Genomic DNA, 19881 nt, shown 5'->3' with positions numbered 1-19881 from the left:
TGTCTTCTTCTAATGCCTCTTAAGGTGAAAGAAATCAAAAAAGTAACTGAAAGTGATCAAATTACTTCACAGAGTTTGGGTAATCCAAAAATGTCATTACCCGTCTTCCATAAATTGCATTACCTGTCTTCCTTTTAAGGTTTCTTCTTGTGAAAGAGGATTTTTATTCTCCTGGGTCAAACCATAGAGAATGATAGAGGCCTTTGGTGGCCAAAAGGCTGTTTTAGCATGGGCAGCACCATTGAGTGCTTCCACCATGCTTCCGCCATTTTAAAGTAGTCAAAGTAGTCAACTGGGTGGGGATTCCTATGAGTTGTAGCCTCAATGGCGCTGCCCATGCTGTCACAGATGCTATAATGACACAGACATAAAGATGAGTCCTCTATCTATCTCTATGGGTCAAACTAAATCAATATCCTATTATAGTTCCTTCCACACAAGAAGAGGGGAAAAAACAATGGCCTCCTATATTTTCTAGTCATGTGATGCATGTATCTATCTATTAGTCCTCTAGTCGTTTCAGCTAAAGAGGCAAGGCTATTTTGGAGACACACCAGTGTCCACTGAAGTGCCCCGCTAAACACTATTACGTATGTTTAGCGGCATATTCAATTAAAACCCATGGTTTGGTATTTGGTATCAGGGATGGGCAAAAACATAATTATTGGTAATCTGTAGTGTTATGTGGACAAGGTGGGATATAGCTTAAACAACAAGCAACTAGCGGCAATGGGAGATATCAGCACCATGGACAGCAGTGAACTGGGAACCTCGCGATCTGACGTTCAGAACCACAGGACAGTGGTCAGCGGTGGTCTCAAGTGCAGATGCAACGTCACTGGCCACTGGAAACCTAAACAGGAAGCAATAAGCCCGCAGTCGACTCCTACACCAACATCCATATTTCAGTTCAAACATACTTTTAGAATTGTGAATTATAGGGATTAAATGTGCACTTATTTGAAATGAATTGAACTATTCTTGATTCTTTGACCTATACATCAACATGCAAGAATGTGTATTTTGTATTCATTTGCTCTGTAAATATCTGATGGTGGGTTTAAAGGCCCTCGGATTGACCCTGGGTTTGTACAGATGAGAGTGTGGAAAAACACATGCTACACTTGTCAATGTTTTAATGGGCTTTTTTAATTGAAACCAGCTTCACTGATAACAAACATGCAATATCACTGTACAAGCAACACCACGGATAGTAGTACTCATTCAAGTCCCGAAACCAGCTCTCACACACACACACAAACACACACACACGTTCATATTTACATCTCACAGTGAATGATGTGTTAAAAACAAAATGGGGTTACACTTTCCAATTAGAACTGAGAATCAGATCGCGGCACAGTTGTTTGTGTGTGTGTGAGAGAGAGAGAGAGAGAGAGAGAGAGAGAGAGAGAGAGAGAGAGAGAGAGAGAGAGAGAGAGAGAGAGAGAGAGATAAGGAACAGATGACAGCCAGGATGTGTGAGAGTAGAAAAACAGACCTTTTACCACTGTGTGTATCAGACTGAGAAGCTCAGATATTGCTATAGGAGTCTTGGATGAGTGTCCATTGAATTTATAGGAGTGTCATGATGGGTAAAGAATAAATGTCTCTTTTACAAATAAACTGATATCTTCTCTTATCTTTCCACTCAAACAGTGCTACGTGGGATTTGTAAAAAATGACATTTTTTTTATAAAGATGAATAAATGATGGTGATGATGGATATGCTTGGGGTATTGCTTGTATGATATAACCAACATCACTGTTTGTCTGGCTGTTGATATTTATAAACGTAAAACAAAAAGAAAGGCCACACTACCAAAAAATAAACCTTTCAATTCAAAAAAATAAATAAATACTTTAAAACAGCATACAAAATTCTGGCCTTTACCCTTTTTCCACACTCAATGGAGGTTCTGTCCACAAATGTGGGATAATAAATATATTCATGTTCATTTTTGTAACAGTTAGGGGTTAAATTCTTAATGAAAAAATGGATTATTATTATAAACAGTAGGAAAGATCTTCGCAGAAACTCTGATTTCTATGTAATACTGCCCATATCACAATGGTCACGACACAATAAAATACTGCAAATTATCAAAACTGTACAGAAAAACTTACATATTTCTCTAAAATACATTTTCACTGTTAGTGTGAGAAAAGAGAAGTGAAGAGAGCGATGTTTTTATTCCACCAATAGGCGAACAGCCTGTCTTCTAGCCAGACTAAGACACACCCACACCGCCCCCGCTCAGACATCACCAAATACTCGTCAACACCAAATGCTGCTTCCTGATTGCTCTGAGATCTAATGCTCATGTCTGGGGGCGGTGGGCGTGTCTCATAGGTCCCTCAACACGGCTGCCAGCCAGGCAGGGTCAGCTGATCACTGGACACCGTCTACGCTCTAGTCGATGGCTACTACAGTACAACTCTACAGGACTCACAGACAGCCTAGTAAGAGAGGAAACTGCACTGGGACGACCCACCCTACTGGTCTAGCAGCCTAGTGAAGCCAAAGAGTACGAACCAAGAGGCTCGCATTTGTTAGCATTTGGCGCCCGTATAAGCAATAAGCCTGCCACAGAAGACTGAAGAAGAGACTCCTACAGTACAGTCCCCTATGCTCCAGTGTTGAACTTTATATAGTATTTTTCAAAATAGAAGATATCATGTTTCTCTTTAATCTTTTCTTTGTAAATAATTCCTCTAGCTAAACTACTGCTCGGTTACAGGTGTGAGTGTTTGTTTTAGTGGCGTAGTCTCTCAGGTCATGTGGGTGTTTGTTTGGCAGGGTGTGTGGCGCCGCCCTGGTGGCGGGAGGTCAGGTCAGCGGTGGCGGTAGTGCCTCATTAGGGGGACAATGCAAGATGGTGGGCCCGAGAGCTTGAGGAAGGGGTGCTGGAGCAGCTCCTGGGCTGTGGCTCGCTGAGACGGCTCTCTAACTAACATCAGATCGAGGAAGGCCCTCATAACCGATGATACCTGAAGGAGAGAAAAATAACACGTTACTATTTATTTGATTTAGGGGAATAACTGACATCAATAAACATTTCTGTAAATGTGCCAATTAAAATGCTAATGAAAAAAATGAACCCTGCTGACCTTGTGTGACTCCTTTAGCCGTGGGGGCAGGTTGTCTCGTATCCTCCTCATGGCCTGTAGAGGGGGTTCGTTAAAGTACGGGGGTTCCCCATCTATCATCTCTATCACCATGATGCCCAACGACCAGATATCCACCTAGCAGGCAGTGTGAACGGTGTTATTGTTTTTTTTCACAGCTCAATTTCTACAACATTATGCAACGGGAGGGCCTAATCCTGAATCATGATTGGTCTATTCCACAATATACTATGACGTTAAAATGCCCATTTACTCTGTGCCATATGTCTGCGCAATCCACTGTCTCATCAGCCAAGCAAGGCCCGTTTTAAACATGATCTCCACCATAAACAGCATCTAGACATTATCTCGCATTTCTTTAAGATGAACATTTCATTTTCCACAGAGGAGATTTGTAGAAACCTTGCTGTCTGTCTCTCCGACATTTGCAACATTGTTTCGATGTTAAAAATGAGTTCTCCAGCTGTCCCATAGTAATGAACGTGTCGGGGTTGGGACGAGGCAGACAGGCAGGCAGCATTTCTCAGCCAGTCGAAATTATGAATCAGCTGGCATCATTTATATGGATATTGTCAAAGAAATGTCAATTGAAAAAAAATATCAAACGAAACGAAGTGCAGCTAGTTTGCAGTCTTTACAGCTTCAGTTGGAAGTGATCGTCTTAGCTGTGCTGTTGGCTAGCTCCTCTGAACAACAGCGCCCTGACGAGAGAGCACAGTTTCTATGCCAGGCTATATGCAAATAACTGTCATTTGGAAAACAGCTTAAACAAATGCAAATGCTACTGTTGTTATTCTTTTTGACCTTTGCTGTAACTATAAGTTAGCCGTAGTTGGCTAGCTAGCAAGCAAGGGATAAGAACGTTCCCAGCCAGTATGGCAATGGAACAATTAGAATGAACGACTGTGTACAGAACAAAAAGACTGAACGACTGGGTCGCGCTTTAAGCAACCGAACCCATAGAACAAATGACCAGCCGGCTTGGGTAGGAACCCCAGATTTGTGTGGGGAACAATATCTTGTGGAAGGATGAAATAGTATGAATAAATTCAGCAAAATCATTTAAAAAAATGAAAATATGTCAACCATTATTTTAATATGTTGGTAACCCAGTGCATTAGGAAAGTATTCATTTTGTTACATTAAAGCCTTATTCTAAAATGTATTAAATACACATTTTCCCTCGTCAATCGACACACAATACTCCAATGTCAAAGCAAAAAAACTGTTTTATACATTTAAAAAAAAATTAAAAATCTAAATTACATAAGTAAATGACCCTCTGCTATGAGACTCGAAAATTGAGCTCAGGTACATCCTGCTTCCATTGATCATCCTTTCTGCAACTTGATTGGAGTCCACCTGTAGTAAATCCATTGGTTGGACATGATTTGGAAAGGCACACACCTGTCTATATAATGTCCCACAGTTGACAGAGCGAAAACCAAGCCATGCGGTTGAAGGAATTGTCCTGGCCAAAAACCCGAAGGGACAAAGGTGTCCAAGAACCCGATGGTCACTCTGACAGAGCTCTAGAGTTCCTCTATTGAGATGGGAGAACCTTCCAGAAGGACAACCATCTCTGCAGCACTCCACCAATCAGGCCTTTACCGTAGAGTGGCCAGATGGAAGCCACTCCTCAGTAAAATTCAGATGACAGCCCGCTTAGAGTTTGCCAAAAGGCACCTAAGGGACTCTCCGACCATAAGAAACAAGATTCTCTGGTCTGATGAAACCAAGACTGGACTCTTTGGCCTGAATGCCAAGCGTCACGTCTGGAGGAAAGTATGGCGGAGGAAGCATCATGCTGTGGGGATGTTTTTCAGCAGCAGGGACTGGGAGACTACTCAGGACCTCAGACTGGTTGCGAAGGTTCATGTTCAAACAGGACAACGACCCTAAGCACACATCCAAGACAACGCAGAAGTGGCTTCTGGACAAGTCTCTGAATGTCCTTGAGTGGCCCAGCCAGAGCCTAGATTGAAACCCGATGGAACATCTCTGGAGAGACCTGAGCTTGAGAGGATCTGCAGAGAAGAATGGGAGAAACTCCTCATATACAAGTGTGCCAAGCTTATAGCGTCATACCCAAGAAGACTCAAGGCTGTAATTGCTGCCAAAGGTGCTTCAACAAAGTACTGATTAAATGGTCTGAATACTTATGTAAATGGAAACTGCTTCGCCCAAAACACCAAGGCTTTCCAGAGGGTGGTGCGGTCTACCTGCCCTCCTGGACACCTACAGCACCCAATGTCAAAGGAAGGCCAGAAAGATCAAGGACAACAACCACCCAAGCCACTGCCTGTTAACCAGGCTACCACCCAGAAGGTGAGGTCAGTACCGGTGCATCAAAGCTGGGACCGAGAGGCTGAAAAACAGCTTCTATCTCAAGGCCATCAGACTGACACGGAGAGGCTGCTGCCTACATACAGACTTGAAATCATTGGCCACTTTAATAAATGGATCACTAGTCACTTTAATAATGTCACTTTAATAATGTTTACATATCTTGCATTACTCATCTCATATGTATATACTGTGTTTTATACCATCTATTGCATCTTGCCTTTGCCGCTTGGTCATTCCTCATCCATATATTTATATGTACATATTCTTATTCCATCCCTTTACTTAGATTTGTGTGTATTACGTAGTTCTTGTGGAATTGTTAGATTACTTGTTAGATATTACTGAACTGTCAGAACTAGAAGCACAAGCATTTCGCTACACTCACAATAACATCTTCTAACCATGTGACCAATCAAATTTCATTTGATAGATTTGATTTTAAATGTAATATTTTGATTTGATAGATTTGATTTTAAATGTAATATTTCAGTTTTTTAAAATGTTTTATACATTTGCAAACATTTCTATAAACCCATTTTTGCTTTGTCATTATGGGGTATTGTGTGTAGACTGATGAGGACAAAAAAACGATTTCATCCATTTTAGAATAAGGCTATAACGTAACAGCATGTGGAAAAAAGTCAAGGGGTCTGAGTACTTTTAGTCTCAGGCCTGACAACACCCGTGCCAATACTTCCTCCAAACACCGGCTTCACTCACTGATTCAGACATTTGAATGTGTTCTTTGGCAACGTGTGTTCTTACCTCTGTGCCGTAGGGTAACCGTGAGATGACCTCCGGTGCCATCCAGTAGGGCGTGCCCACCAGAGACTTCCTCTTGGGCACCTCTTTGGACACTTGGGCGCAGAAGCCAAAGTCTGACAGCTTGATCTGTGGGAACAAAACATTTGGTTGATCATCTCAATGTGTTGTCGATGGGAATTTTCGGAGCACTTTTGTACAAGGGGAAACTCCCATATAAAATCCCATATAAAATTCAATTTTTTTTACCAGTGTACATTATGGATGTGTCTTGCCTTTTTCTGAAAATATATTTAAAGGACAGTATGAATATTGCACAATTTTCTTTCAATCGAAACCCTCTGTGTTTTTACCATTAAATGGAACATTGACCTCTTGGGATGAAGAGGTTTTCATATAAGCCACTCTAATCCTGCTTCTATTATCCCTTAATTAGCCATCCATCACATTCCAGCAGCTCGTTAAGAGGCATTAGGCTGGCTTTAATTAATAAGGACTGGGTGCTAATTGATTATGATCTCCTCTCCTCTCTCTCAAGTCCTGCAGTCAGAGGCACTTGAGGAGTTCGTACTGCATCACTGGCAACAGCACAGAGGTAGGTTATTGTGTGTGTGTAGGGCAGAGTTTAGCAACATTACATTGTAAGTAACATTGTATCATTTGGCGTCATGTGAGAAACTGGGTGTAAGGGTCAGTGGAGTGTATTCATGGATGCCAAGAGAAGACAGACCCCCCCCCCCCCCCCCCCCCCCCAAAAAAAAAAATATATATATAAAAAAAATAAAACAACCTCTTTCATCTCTCTGTGTTTCATAATTTTCCTTCAATTCGCAAGAGGCTGAATGTACCTCACCAGAAAAGGCATCTGTGCAAGCAAAACAGCTCCCCTCTGTCTCGGTGTGTGTAGGCTCTCTGATGCTGTCTGATCAAAAAGAGTATGACATTGTTGCCGCCCATAGCATTGAATGCAAGGGAAAGCCAGCGAGCATGTAGCCTCCCTTGATGAAATATAAATAAAATAGTAACCAATCAGCGTTGAGCTAAACTAAGTGAGCTCTAATGTGAATGGTCCTGGCGCACCAAAAGAAGTGTAAATCACATCGCATCGAGAGCATACATTACTGACAGAAAATCCTGCATCTCGTTGTGATGTTGTCCTCCGGTGGCCAGCTAGCTAAAATTGTCCCTTTACTAAATTAGCCATGGGATAGAGATAGGAATTTGGACTTGTGGTTTTACTTAATTCTCCATACTAGCCAATGATTATAATGACGATTCTGATCCAACCATAAATTCATACATTGTGCCCATGGCCTGAGAGGATGGACGTTCATTATGTACTGTAGCTAGATGTAGAAGGCTAATATTAACTAGCTTAACGTTGCCCATTTAAGGAAGTTAGGCTAGTGAGCATGTTTTTAAGCCAGGTAGCCTAGGACAACAAAATATGTAAGTGTGTACTGTATGACAGAGTAATAGACAGTTTCTCAACATGAAATAGGAGGATGGCATTGGCGTTTCTCTACAAGTGGTGTGAGTCAACGTGTTTTTTCTACATGCAAGCGCGCACAGATATCAGAACCATGGACAGTCACATCATATTTAGCTTACGATGATTGGACTGCATTTTTTTTTGGTATCTTTTCGTTGTCTCTGTATTAGGCTAAACATAGGTGATTAGATGATGTTGAAGTAGAAATGGTGCTGGAATAGTGGAGGCAGCTCCTGTTTTCTTAGCATCTTGCGGTAACTCTCTGTGGTTCTAAATCATTAGTTGTTTAGTAGTCCGAAAATGTCGGATACATGAACTTGTTTGACCATGATGTAAGTCATTTAACTGTTTGTTACACGCAATGTGCTTTGTGGACGTCACCGGACAGAGGTTGCTCTCCGGTTTTGTGAAGAAACAACAGGTGTGGAAGAATATATTCTGCCACTGTGTCTTCTTATTGTCTCGGCCTTTAGGCCCTATATACATATCACGGTTGCAAGGCATATGAACTAACATGTTATAGAGCAAACAGCGCAATTATCACAACACTCTTGGCTTCCCCAGTGATTTTACCCACGCACCGCTACTGGTCAAGGTTACTATGAGAAACCCATGTTTCTAACCACAATACAGGTTTTAGCTGTGACCCAACAGGTACTGGGCACAACCCACCAGTCAAGCCAACATCTGGAAAACACTGTAGAGTCCCACAGTGTTACAAGTTAGTTTTGTACATTATTTATGAGTCCAGAATCCACGTTGTCTTACCCGTCCATCGCTGGTGAGGAGGATAGAATCACTCTTGATGTCTCTGTGGATGACTCCCTGCGTGTGGAGGTACGACAGAGCCCTCAACACAGACACACACACGGTGGCTATCTGCTCCTCGTTCATCCTGAAACACACACACACACACACGGGTCAAGATAGGATACCCTATAGCATATGCGTTCTTTCACAAGGACCACGTGAATGTAAAAAATATATATATTTACCAGGAAGATGAGAACATCGTAGGAACATGAAATTCGTGGCGATAACCATGTAATGTGCACTAAGCTTAACAGTCGTGTGTGTGGTCCCATATGGGCTCGGGGTAAACAGTACGTCTGACTGATTCCACAGAACTCCACAGAACATTAACATGAAGCCCCAGCTGGCGAGAACCTCCCCCATCATCGCACACACACACACACACACACACACACACACACACACACACACACACACACACACACACACACACACACACACACACACACAAAGATCTGGTACTGGTACTCCATTCTTGTGTATTTTATTCCTCTTGTGTTACAATTTGCATTAGAATATATTTTTATGAACTCTGCATCGTTGGGAAGGGCTAATAAGTCACGGTAAAGTCTACATCCGTTGTATTTGGCTCGTGACAAACACACAAACACAGCTCTCATCTGCAGCCCCTCCAGCACTCTCCTCCCTGTACCGTCTCACTCCACAGGAATCCATTGTCTTAGCAAGGAACAACTCGCATCACACACACGCGCGCGCGCGCACACACACATCCTCTAGACTTCCCTCCCATCGTAGATTGTGCCAGGTTTTGTTGTCACAGATGTATGCATTGAGAATTGCAAAACAATCTAGCAAATGGGAGGTTGATGTGTAGACAAAGGAGATTCAATGCTTCACACACATACACCTGCACACATACACCCACACAGATACACCCACACACATACTTACACAAAAACGCGTCCACAAACACAGACGCCCGCACAAAACAAATCATTGCCGAGATAGTACATTATTTCAAACAGAGAATGAAAAAGAAAGTGTATTGTTTAATGAGGCTGTCAAAGTTGCCAAGGGCATCGCATGCAGATGCGCGCACACACACCACACACACCACACACACACACAGTAGCTCCATTAGCTGATTATATGTAAGGTACAGTACAGCCACGACACATACTAGTGAGGATAATTGAACTTTGTTGCTAATTGAAATGGCTGAGGAACAGGAACACGACACAGATATAGGCTATTCTGGCATTGGTACATTGTGTGTGTTGGCAGATACCCAGGGAGAGAAGTGTGGGGGGGGGAGAGAGAGAGAGAGAGAGAGAGAGAGAGAGAGAGAGAGAGAGAGAGAGAGAGAGAGAGAGAGAGAGAGAGAGAGAGAAAGAGAACGTGAGAGAGTGAGTGAGCAAGCAAGAGAGAGAATGGTAGAGACAGAGAATAGATATAGAATCAGAGAAAGAGAGATAATGATGGAGAGAGAGAATTGGGGGGGGGGGGGAGTACTCACCTGCAGTGGAACTGTTTGTGTGCGTGTTCTCCTATTCAGCTCTACACAGTGAGCAGTCATTTTACGCAACAAAAGAGTCGACTGAAATAGATTTGTATAATTCACCTGGCCTAACAGATGTGAATTCTATGACTGAAACGTGTTGCTGACAGTCATTTGACGGCTATTAACAGTGTTAATGACACAAATACACGTGCATCCTTGAACTAAGTGCAATAAACGATAAGGTATATGGTTGTTATTACACATTAACTATAATGTCTAACTGCTAATCCCCCTCTGGTTAAAAAATCTATCAGGATTTGTTTGTGTTAGTAGGTACAAGTATACTGAATATCTTCCTATTATCAACACAATTCCTACAGCTGTGATTATCCAAACAGCTGTGTCGGAGAAAGGGACGAGACAGGGAGGTGAACGAGGGATTCACATCTCCTCACACAACTAATGAAGACTCTTCTCTCCATCTCACGACTTCACGCTGACAGGGACGCCACTGCGTCCTCACGCAACCGTGTTATTAGCGCCCGACACGGCGGCACACAACACCGACACGCACACTGACACACGCCAGGCAAATTACTGTAATTAAAAGACCAAGGACACAATGGGTGTTAATCTAAACGACGAGGCGTTGAGAGGTTTAGGAGAAGACACTGAAACAACAGAGGAAAGAAAGATCTAGAAGTTTGAGTATAATAACTAAAACTCCTGGAACCAGGTCCATTTGGGGTTATTGAGGAATTCTGCTTTGCTGTTTCAGTTCCTGAGAGCGGGACAACAATCCAAATCCTCTTTGTTCAGACACAGGGAATTGAAGTGTCATGTTAGCGCCACAAGCTAATGCTTAGGTAGCCATTAGGAGAGAGGTGAATGGACTAGTGGCAGATGATTGGTTACCTCGTGTGAGTGACAATGTCCGTCAGGGCCCCGCCCTCCAGGAACTCCATAACGACCCAGAGCTCGTCTCCAACCAGGTAGCTGTTGTACATGTCAACCACGTTCTCATGGTGATAGTCCCTCATGATCACCACCTAGAAACAAACAAATCAACAAACACAGGTTACATGACAGATAGACAGTTGAAGTCGGAAGTTTACGCACACCGTAGCCAAATACATTTGAACTCAGTTTTTCACAATTCCTGACATTTAATCCAAGTACAAATGTCCTGTCTTGGTTCAGTTAGGATCACCACTCTATTTTAAGAATGTGAAATGTCAGAATAATAGTAGAGAGAATGATTTATTTCAGCTTTTATTTCATTCATCACATTCCCTGTGGGTCAGACGTTTATATACACTCAATTAGTATTTGGTAGCATTGCCTTTAAATTGTTTAACTTGGGTCAAAAGTGTCGGGTAGCCTTCCACGAGCTTCCCACAATAAGTTGGGTGAATTTTGGCCCATTCCTACTGACAGAGCTGGTGTAACTGAGTAAGGTTTGTAGGCCTCCTTGCCCGCACATGCTTTTTCAGTTCTGCTCACAAATGTTCTATAGGATTGAGGTCAGGGCTTTGTGATGGCCACTCCAATACCTTGACTTTGTTGTCCTTAAGCCATTTTGACACAACTTCGGCAGTATACTTGGAGTCATTGTTCATTTGGAAGACCCATTTGCGACCAACCTTTAATGTTGCTTCAATATTTTCACATAATGTTTCTTCCTCATGATGCCATCTATTTTGTGAAGTGAACCAGTCCCTCCTGCAGCAAAGCGCCCCCACAACATGATGCTGCCTCCCTCGTGCTTCACGGTTGGGATGGTGTTCTTCGGCGTGCAAGCATCTCCCTGTTTTTCCTCCAAACATAACGATGGTCATTATGGCCAAACAGTTATATTTTTGTTTCATCAACCAGAGGACATTTCTCCAAAAGGTACAATCTTCCTCCCCATGTGCAGTTGCAAACCGTAGTCTGGATTTTTTATGTCGGTTTTGAGGAGTGGCTTCTTCCTTGCTGAGCGGCCTTTCAGGTTATGTCGATATAGGACTCATTTTACTGTGGATATAGGTACTTTGGTACCTGTTTCCTCCAGCATCTTCACATGGTCCTTTGCTGTTGTTCTGGGATTGATTTGCACTTTTCGCACCAAAGTACGTTCATCTCTAGGAGACAGAACGCGTCTCCTTCCTGAGCGGTATGACGGCTGCATGGTCCCATGGTGTTTATACTTGCATACTATTGTTTGTACAGATGAATGTGGTACCTTCAGACATTTGGAAATTGCTCCCAAGCATGAACAAGACTTGTGGAGGTCTACAATTATTTTTCTGAGGATTTATTTTCATTTTTCTATGATGTCAAGCAAAGAGGCACTGAGTTTGAAGGTAGGCCTTGAAATACATCCACAGGTACACCTCCAATTGACTCAAATGATGTCAATTAGCCTATCAGAGGCTTCTAAAGCCATGACAGCCATGACAGGAATTTTCCAAGATGTTTAAAGACAGTCAACTTAGTGTATGTAAACTTCTGACCCACTGGATTTGTGATACAGTGAATTATAAGTGAAATAATCTGTCTGTAAACAATTGTTGGAAAAATGACTTGCGTCATGCACAAAGTAGATGTCCTAACCGACTTGCTAGAACTATAGTTTGTTAACAAGAAGTTTGTGGAGTGGTTGAAGAAACAAGTTTTAATGACTCCAACCTGAGTGTATGTAAACTGCTGACTTCAACTGTATCAGCAGTGTGACAAAGTTGTCCTTGCTGTGCACCATAGGTTTAAAATCAGAAGCACTGGTTCCTTCCAAAAATGTCTGATATGTATTTAAGAACACAGGTAAAACGTGGATGCTAAAAGTAGAAAGAAATCCAAAATCTATGAAACAGACAGCATGGCTTCCTTACTTGTGGCATTCCCACACACCAGTGTGCTCTACACAGCCTATATAGTACCTACCTGAATCCCAAACCATCAAGAACAAGTGTGGACAAACCATTCAAAATGTCCGCCACCAACCCTTACAGAATAGGTTGTGATTGGCAGATGTCTTTACTGTGGAGATATGAATCGTGCAATGAAACTGGGCCCGGATAGAACAGGGAAACATACAACATTGGAATACTAAAACAGTTTGAAGGATTATAAGTTTCCAGTGAAGATGTCATCCTCAAGTAGACAGGAATTCTAGTTTGAATCGCATTGCAAATGGTCCACCATTTGACCTCGGACCAGCTCTGATAAGCTTTTAGTTTCACAATGGTGTCGATTGCCTGCCTATTGTCCTAGAAATAAACTAACGCTGCTAAACTAGCTAGCTAACTCAACCACACTTTGCCTGCTTCAACTTCAGCTTTACCTAGATATCGATGAATTGGTAACTGGCTAATTATGAAGCTTGAAAGCAAATGATGTAGGCTACAGTGCCCTCCAAGTATTGAACACAGATCAGTTGTTCTTTTGCAGTAGGCTCTTCCAAAAACGTGGACTTTGAATGAATGAATGAGGTTAGTACATAATGCCTTGTTATTTTGGGGTACTTGTAAGCATATTTTTTTACATTCTAGTCCTATCCAGATTTAGGTTGAATCTAAAATGTCAATGGCTACATTACATGCTGGAATTCATTAAAAGATAAGAATAGCAGGTATCAATAATCCTCTGTATCACAAATGAAATGAATGTATTTGTAATCTTTTTTTGCTAATTTGGTTGTTGCTATGGAAGCTTAATGAAAAGGGATTAGATTGGGGTGTTAATAGGATAACATTAAGCTTCAATATAGCACGCCCACACACACACACGCACGCACGCACGCACACGCACACACACACACACACACACACACACACACACACACACACACACACACACACACACACACACACACACACGTATCAATATTAATCATTGATGTGGGTGCGAAGATATGCAAGGACAAGATACTTGATGTCTCTTGTTAACATACTGTAAGTCATGCCACCCACTTATTCCAAACAGAAATCCCTCCATGACATAAATACTGTGGCTGACTACTGAGTAACAGCTCTACTGTCTTGCTATATAGCAGGCAGGAATGATACTGTAGGGTAGAGATAAAAGGCTTGGCTCACCTCGTTCCAGATCCAAAATAATGTTAGCTTGTTGCCTTGGCAACATCTAAATCAGGTTCACTAACATAATGCTCTGATCAAAACATCTGAGGGACAGAAAATACTCGTACGTGAGGAAGCCTAATCTGAGAGACTAAATAATAATAATAATAATAATTTCACAATTTTGACTGTTGAAATTAGAGGCCTGCGCTTTCTTACCTAAAACTTTGAGTCTATTAAAAGAAAAATAACTCAGTACCAAAATCACTTGGTATCTACTGGGACTAACAACCCCTGACCCCTAACCCCTCACCTCATTGAAGAGCAGTTCTCTCCTCTGCTGTTTCCTCAAGTCCATCTTCTTGACGGCCACCTGCTTGCCACTATGCTTCTCGCTGGCGATGCACACGATGCCCGTCGAGCCCTCGCCAATCTTTATGAAACTCTCCAGGTACTCCCTGGGATCACCTGGGGTCAGAGACAGACAGATTTTCAATGTCTGCTACTCACAGCAAGATACTTTATTTACGAAGCGTCTGCACATTATCGACAAACTAGCAAAATAACTTCTCTGCCTAGAAACGGTATATTTCAATTCCTGTGATGTGGGATGTACTTGTGCTTCTTTCTTAGGCTCCTCTCTATTTACCTGGGTTGACGACGAGCTGCAAGGCAGCCCTGAACTGTTCGTGGGAGACCCTGGAGGGCTGGGCATCTGAACTGGAGCCCCAGGATGGAGGGGGGTAGGCCCCCGGGGGGATGTAAGGGGATGATGGCTGGGAGTATGCCCCCTGGAGGAGAGAACCGGTTAATACCTCCACTGCGTTGTCGGTGGTGATCTTAGCAGTGACACACCTGCTTCTCTGAGAGTCATACGTAAATGTAGGTCAAAATCTTTTTTGATCGTTCAAAGAGATACGCATGCAGTCATGCTTGCACACAGTAGACCCACCTGTGGAGTGTATGGCGGGCTGGGCTGTGAGGGTGGGTGGTGGTAGGGGGAGGGTTTGTAGTGGTGGAACACAGGGGGGTACTGCAGTCCGGGGGGGTAGCCAGAGGGCTTGCTGTGGCTTTGAGGTAGTTTGAGGGGCCCGCGCGGGTATGTGTCAGACCCTGGGACCTGGGGACTCCCGTCCCAAGACGACTGGTCGTAATCACCCTGCGAGAGACAGAAGACAGAAAGAGACAGTGTTAAAAACACAGCTAATCCCCTGAAAACCTAAGCCATTTAAGATAGATGAACTCATATTAAAATAACAAGCTAATAGAACGATAGCCGACTCAAAAGTGTGATCTTATATAAGTGCAAACCCCATTTACGCTGGGCCGCATAGGAAAGACAACACATAGGAAAGACAACCTCACCAAACAACAGAGACTCTGCTTACTTGCATTATGAATATAAAACTGTCAGAGATATTTCTCTTCCTCCTCAGTTTCGGTTCATTTTGAAATACCAGCTGCTGTCCCTGTGACCTGAGTAGGTACATTACCCCTGGACAGGTGTAACGGAGGGCGTTTAGTCGAAGGGACAGGGGCTATACTTTATCATTAATATCCCCCACACAGACCCAAACAATGTTCCTCCATTACCCCATCCATCATACAGATGCTTTTAGGCCAGGGAACCCCCAGATCTGGGGCAACGCTCCACATCGTTTCCCTCCTTAGTCTCGTTTACAGTACCTGTTAGATTATATTCCTATAGTAGACTGTATTGGGGGGGGGGGGGGGGGGGGGTGGACTATGTTACTCAGTGTGGTTGCAGGGTTGTGCTCCAGCCACACAGTAACAATCAAGACTTTGAGTAGAAGACTCAGGTTTGAAGCTGCTCAGTTCGAGCAAATCCTGATTGTCCATCTTTGCTCTATTCTGCCTCTCTCGCTCTCTCTCTCGCTCATTCCCTCTCTTTCCCTCTCTCTCTCTCTCTCTCTCAAATTCAAATTCAGATTGATTTATTGGCATGAAATACAATTTGTAGATATTGCCATTGCCAAAGCAGTATAGTGGTACAGCATTTCAGTAAATAAAGTACAATGCAATGAGGATATGGAAATAATAATAATAGTACATATAATAATGTGTACACTACTGCGGTTCTGTTGTGTAATCTTCGGTCGAATACATTTAATGAAAGAAAGGCTAATAAATAAACAACAAAATGTACATGGATGATGGCTACACTATGTATTACTTGTAAGTTATATACAATGTAAATACTGTACTTCAGGGAATTAATGGTCATGGGATGTTCCTCAGACTATGGCAATCATATACATATCTGGCAGTAATATTAGTGGTTTCTCCCTCACCCAGAATAATCCCCAGCTTTATGTCATTAGTAAATGCACATAAATTGGCAATTGATTGAGATATTTTCTTGAACATATATTCTCTTATTTGGGAGTATTTCTCACAGTAGAGGAAAAACTGCATCTCTCTCTCTCTCTCTCTCTCTCTCTCTCTCTCTCTCTCTCTCTCTCTCTCTCTCTCTCTCTCTCTCTCTCTCTCTCTCTCTCTCTCTGTGTGTGCTGGGGTGGCTTAAAGCTGTTTCTCAATGTCCTAGGTGGGTGGTGATGAGTCATAAATCTAGCTTGGAGAGAGGTGACAAAGGGACACTTCTCTCCCTGACACTAAACATTATGCATTGTGAGTGGGACCTTGCATTCTGCCTTCTGCATGAGAGGAATCACAAACAGAAAGCAAGAGTATGGTGTGCGCGTGTGTGTTTGTGTGTGAATCAGTCACTGAGTCCCCCTCCCTTCTCCTTGTTCCTGCCCTTCAGTTTTACTCTACCAGGTAGTACATCTAGAGGTGTTTTATGGCATCACGACTCACCAGTAACTCTGTATAAATGTGAGGTGCCGTGAACTGGTTATACAAGGTATTTACAGTGTTATTACCTAAGAATACAGCAGAGCCAAACATGTATGACTTGAATTCAAAATACGATTCAAAAGGTAACATTGTATGATTCTGATTATAATATAGGTTCACTCTTAATATTATGTTGCACAAATACCTTTATTAATATATTTTTTTTACGTATTTATATTTAGACTTATTTTGAAGCCTTATTTAATCCAAATTTTGTTATTTTATTAGGTACATTATCAGCGAAGAACTCCAAATACTGTGTTTGCCTAAATTGATTTTTAAAAGTACACTAAATTATAGCTGTGAACTGCACCTGGTCATACAGGATAGTACAGGGCTGAGATATATAATGTCTAGGCTAATAATCCATCTGGTGAAGACTAGCTGCCTCCAGTACTGAGGAGATGATGCTCTGACTTCCGGAGTTAATGACATTACCTCCCAGAACACACACTCCCCCCAAACATACACTCTGAAAGGACACACACACCCCTTGAACACACACTCCCCTAAACACACACTCTAACCGGACATGAATAGCCTCATAATAAAAACCCGATGACAAGAAAGAGGCAGGGCAGGAGGAGGAAATCTCTCTCTCTCTCTCTCTCTCTCTCTCTCTCTCTCTCTCACACACACAAACACACACACTCCTCCACCTACACACACACAGAGAGTAAGAGGAGGGTTGGGTTGATGTGTGGGGATGGTGGTATAATTACGTGGCGTGGACTTGTTTAATCAATCACTGTGAAGCGGCGGTGCTCCTCGCGGCCCGCAGGAGGGACGGGGCTACTCTCCAGACCCCCTATCGTTGGCGGGCCCCGGCGGCTGGCTGTCAGCCAAGGGTCTCCTGATCCATGTTGGTTAAACGCGCATCAATCTGAATTTGGCAGGGTAATCAACAACCCAACTGAACTGTGAAATTGAATTCCGCGCTGGAACATCGTTGGGCCGTTTTTATGCGAAGGCTGCAGAAAGGAGAAAGTGCCGCAACATCAATTTGTCACGAGAGCTGCTGCCGAGGCAGTGGAGGAGTAGCTGCGTGTGTGTGTGTGTGTGTGTGTGTGTGTGTGTGTGTGTGTGTGTGTGTGTGTGTGTGTGTGTGTGTGTGTGTGTGTGTGTGTGTGTGTGTGTCTGTGTGCGTGTCTGTGTGCGTGTCTGTGTGCGTGTCTGTGTGTTGTGAGCCCGTGCTGTCTACTGTTATAACCCCACTGGCTCACAACAAAAAGGGGGATTTTGTTCAATGACTGAATTGAAAGAGAAAGAGAGAGAGAGAGGAGAGGGAGAGAGAGGAGAAGTGGGTTCATTACAAGGTCCATGAGGCAGGAAGAATGGTGCTTCTTAAGCTGCCAGATCACTTACAACACGCTTTTGTTTTTTGTTCTTTTTTTTCTACCGATGTTAGGAATCTCCGACACGCGTCACGACACATATCTTGCGACTGTTTTTTTCTCCCAATACCTCTATGATCTCCTACATCTTTTTCAGATGGAACTCAATAGCGTGTCACGTAGTGAATTTGGTTTCAACGGTAGACCTCATAGGCCTTTCTCAAGGCGTATAAAGTATAGTCAGCTGCAGTAGATTCCTGTCTTGCTCCAATCACAAGCATTTGTAACAACAACAAAAAAGAACTCTCACCACAAAAAACACTATTTCTGTTTCTACCTCTGTGTGTATTGTGGATGTTTACTAAGGCATTGGAGGTGAAGTGGCTTTCATCAGGGCACCCTAGGGTTAATATCAGCAGATGCATTACTACTGCAACACCAGATGTCCAGTACAGTACTACAGCGGACAGCCTCCTCTCCTCAGCTCATACGGAGCACAAATGTTCGTACAGTTTCAGTACGTATTGAGTGTACAAAGTATTAGGAACACCTGCTACTTCCATGACACAGACTGACCAGGTGAATCCAGGTGAAAGATATGATCCCTTATTGATGTTACTTGTTAAATCCACTTAAATCCGTGTAGATGAAGGGGAGGAGACGGGTTAAAGAAGGATTTTGAAGCCTTGAGACAATTGAGACATGGATTGCGCATGGGTGCCATTCAGAGGGTGAGTGGGCAAGACAAAAGATATAAGTGTCTTTGAACAGGGTATGGTTGTAGGTGCCAGGTGCACTGGTTTAGGCCAAGAACTGCAACACTGCTGGGTTTCCCCCGCTCGACAGCTTCCTGTGTGTATTAAGAATGGTCCACCACCCAAAGGACACCCAGTCAACTTGACACAACTGTGGGAAGCATTGGAGTCAACATGGGCCAGCATCCCTGTGGAACGCTTTCGACACCTTGTAGAGTTTGAGGCTGTTCTGAGGGCAAACGGGGATACAACTCAATAGGAAGGCGTTCCTAATGTTTTGTACACTCAGTGTCTATCAGTGTAACACATTTTGTTCTTGCCCTCTGTTTGTTTGTGTTCTGAATATCGTACTTGGTTCGGCAAAGAAAACAGATCAGGACAAAACGATCAGGCAGAGAGTCGGTGACTGAGGGAGATGGGGACGGGACGTTCCACGGCTCATTCCTCTACACAGTTCAATGAAAGGTCACTGTTTCAGCGCGGGGAGGAAAGCTTGCTATTCGCCTTCCGATTATCACACAGGCGTTTGTCCGAGCAGAGGCAACAAATGACACACGATCTGCTCATGCACAACTTCCCAAACCCATGATGTCCTTCAACCCTGCTCCCGGAGAATGATGGTGTGCACACTTTTGTTTTAGCCCAGCACTAACACACCTGGTTTATTAACAAATCATCAAGCCTTGTTGTTGTTGTTGTCGCTAAAATAGTGGTGTTAGTCCTGGTTTGATCAGAAACCCTGCATTCACATGCTACTGCAGCTCTACAGGACCAGGACTAGCAGGGGGGAAGAACACTGCAGTAGATGGTTGATTATTATGGCATCTCCATGAGGTCTAGGCCTGCAAGT

The 19881-nt window shown here is 43.1% G+C and overlaps 1 protein-coding gene across 5 annotated transcripts in view; it reads right to left on the bottom strand.

Annotated features, from left to right (window-relative positions):
* Positions 1–1129: 1129 nt before the first annotated feature.
* Positions 1130–19881, bottom strand: part of LOC110529869 (serine/threonine-protein kinase PAK 5) — a 114874-nt gene continuing 96122 nt past the window's right edge. For all 5 annotated transcript variants that reach the window (XM_021612500.2, XM_021612501.2, XM_036985402.1 and 2 more), the window contains 8 exons: positions 15018–15224; positions 14715–14856; positions 14379–14533; positions 10923–11056; positions 8501–8627; positions 6244–6369; positions 3112–3246; positions 1130–2991 (listed from right to left, as the gene is read on the bottom strand). In XM_021612500.2, coding sequence (XP_021468175.1) covers positions 2836–2991; positions 3112–3246; positions 6244–6369; positions 8501–8627; positions 10923–11056; positions 14379–14533; positions 14715–14856; positions 15018–15224 — 1182 coding nt within the window. In that variant the 3' untranslated portion in view covers positions 1130–2835. The remainder of the gene's footprint in view (positions 2992–3111; positions 3247–6243; positions 6370–8500; positions 8628–10922; positions 11057–14378; positions 14534–14714; positions 14857–15017; positions 15225–19881) is intronic.

The sequence above is a fragment of the Oncorhynchus mykiss genome, chromosome 8 (assembly GCF_013265735.2).
Source record: "Oncorhynchus mykiss isolate Arlee chromosome 8, USDA_OmykA_1.1, whole genome shotgun sequence".
Taxonomy (NCBI): Eukaryota; Metazoa; Chordata; class Actinopteri; order Salmoniformes; family Salmonidae; genus Oncorhynchus; species Oncorhynchus mykiss.
Note: the sequence above shows the minus strand (reverse complement) of the source record. Positions and strands in the feature narration are given on the sequence as shown.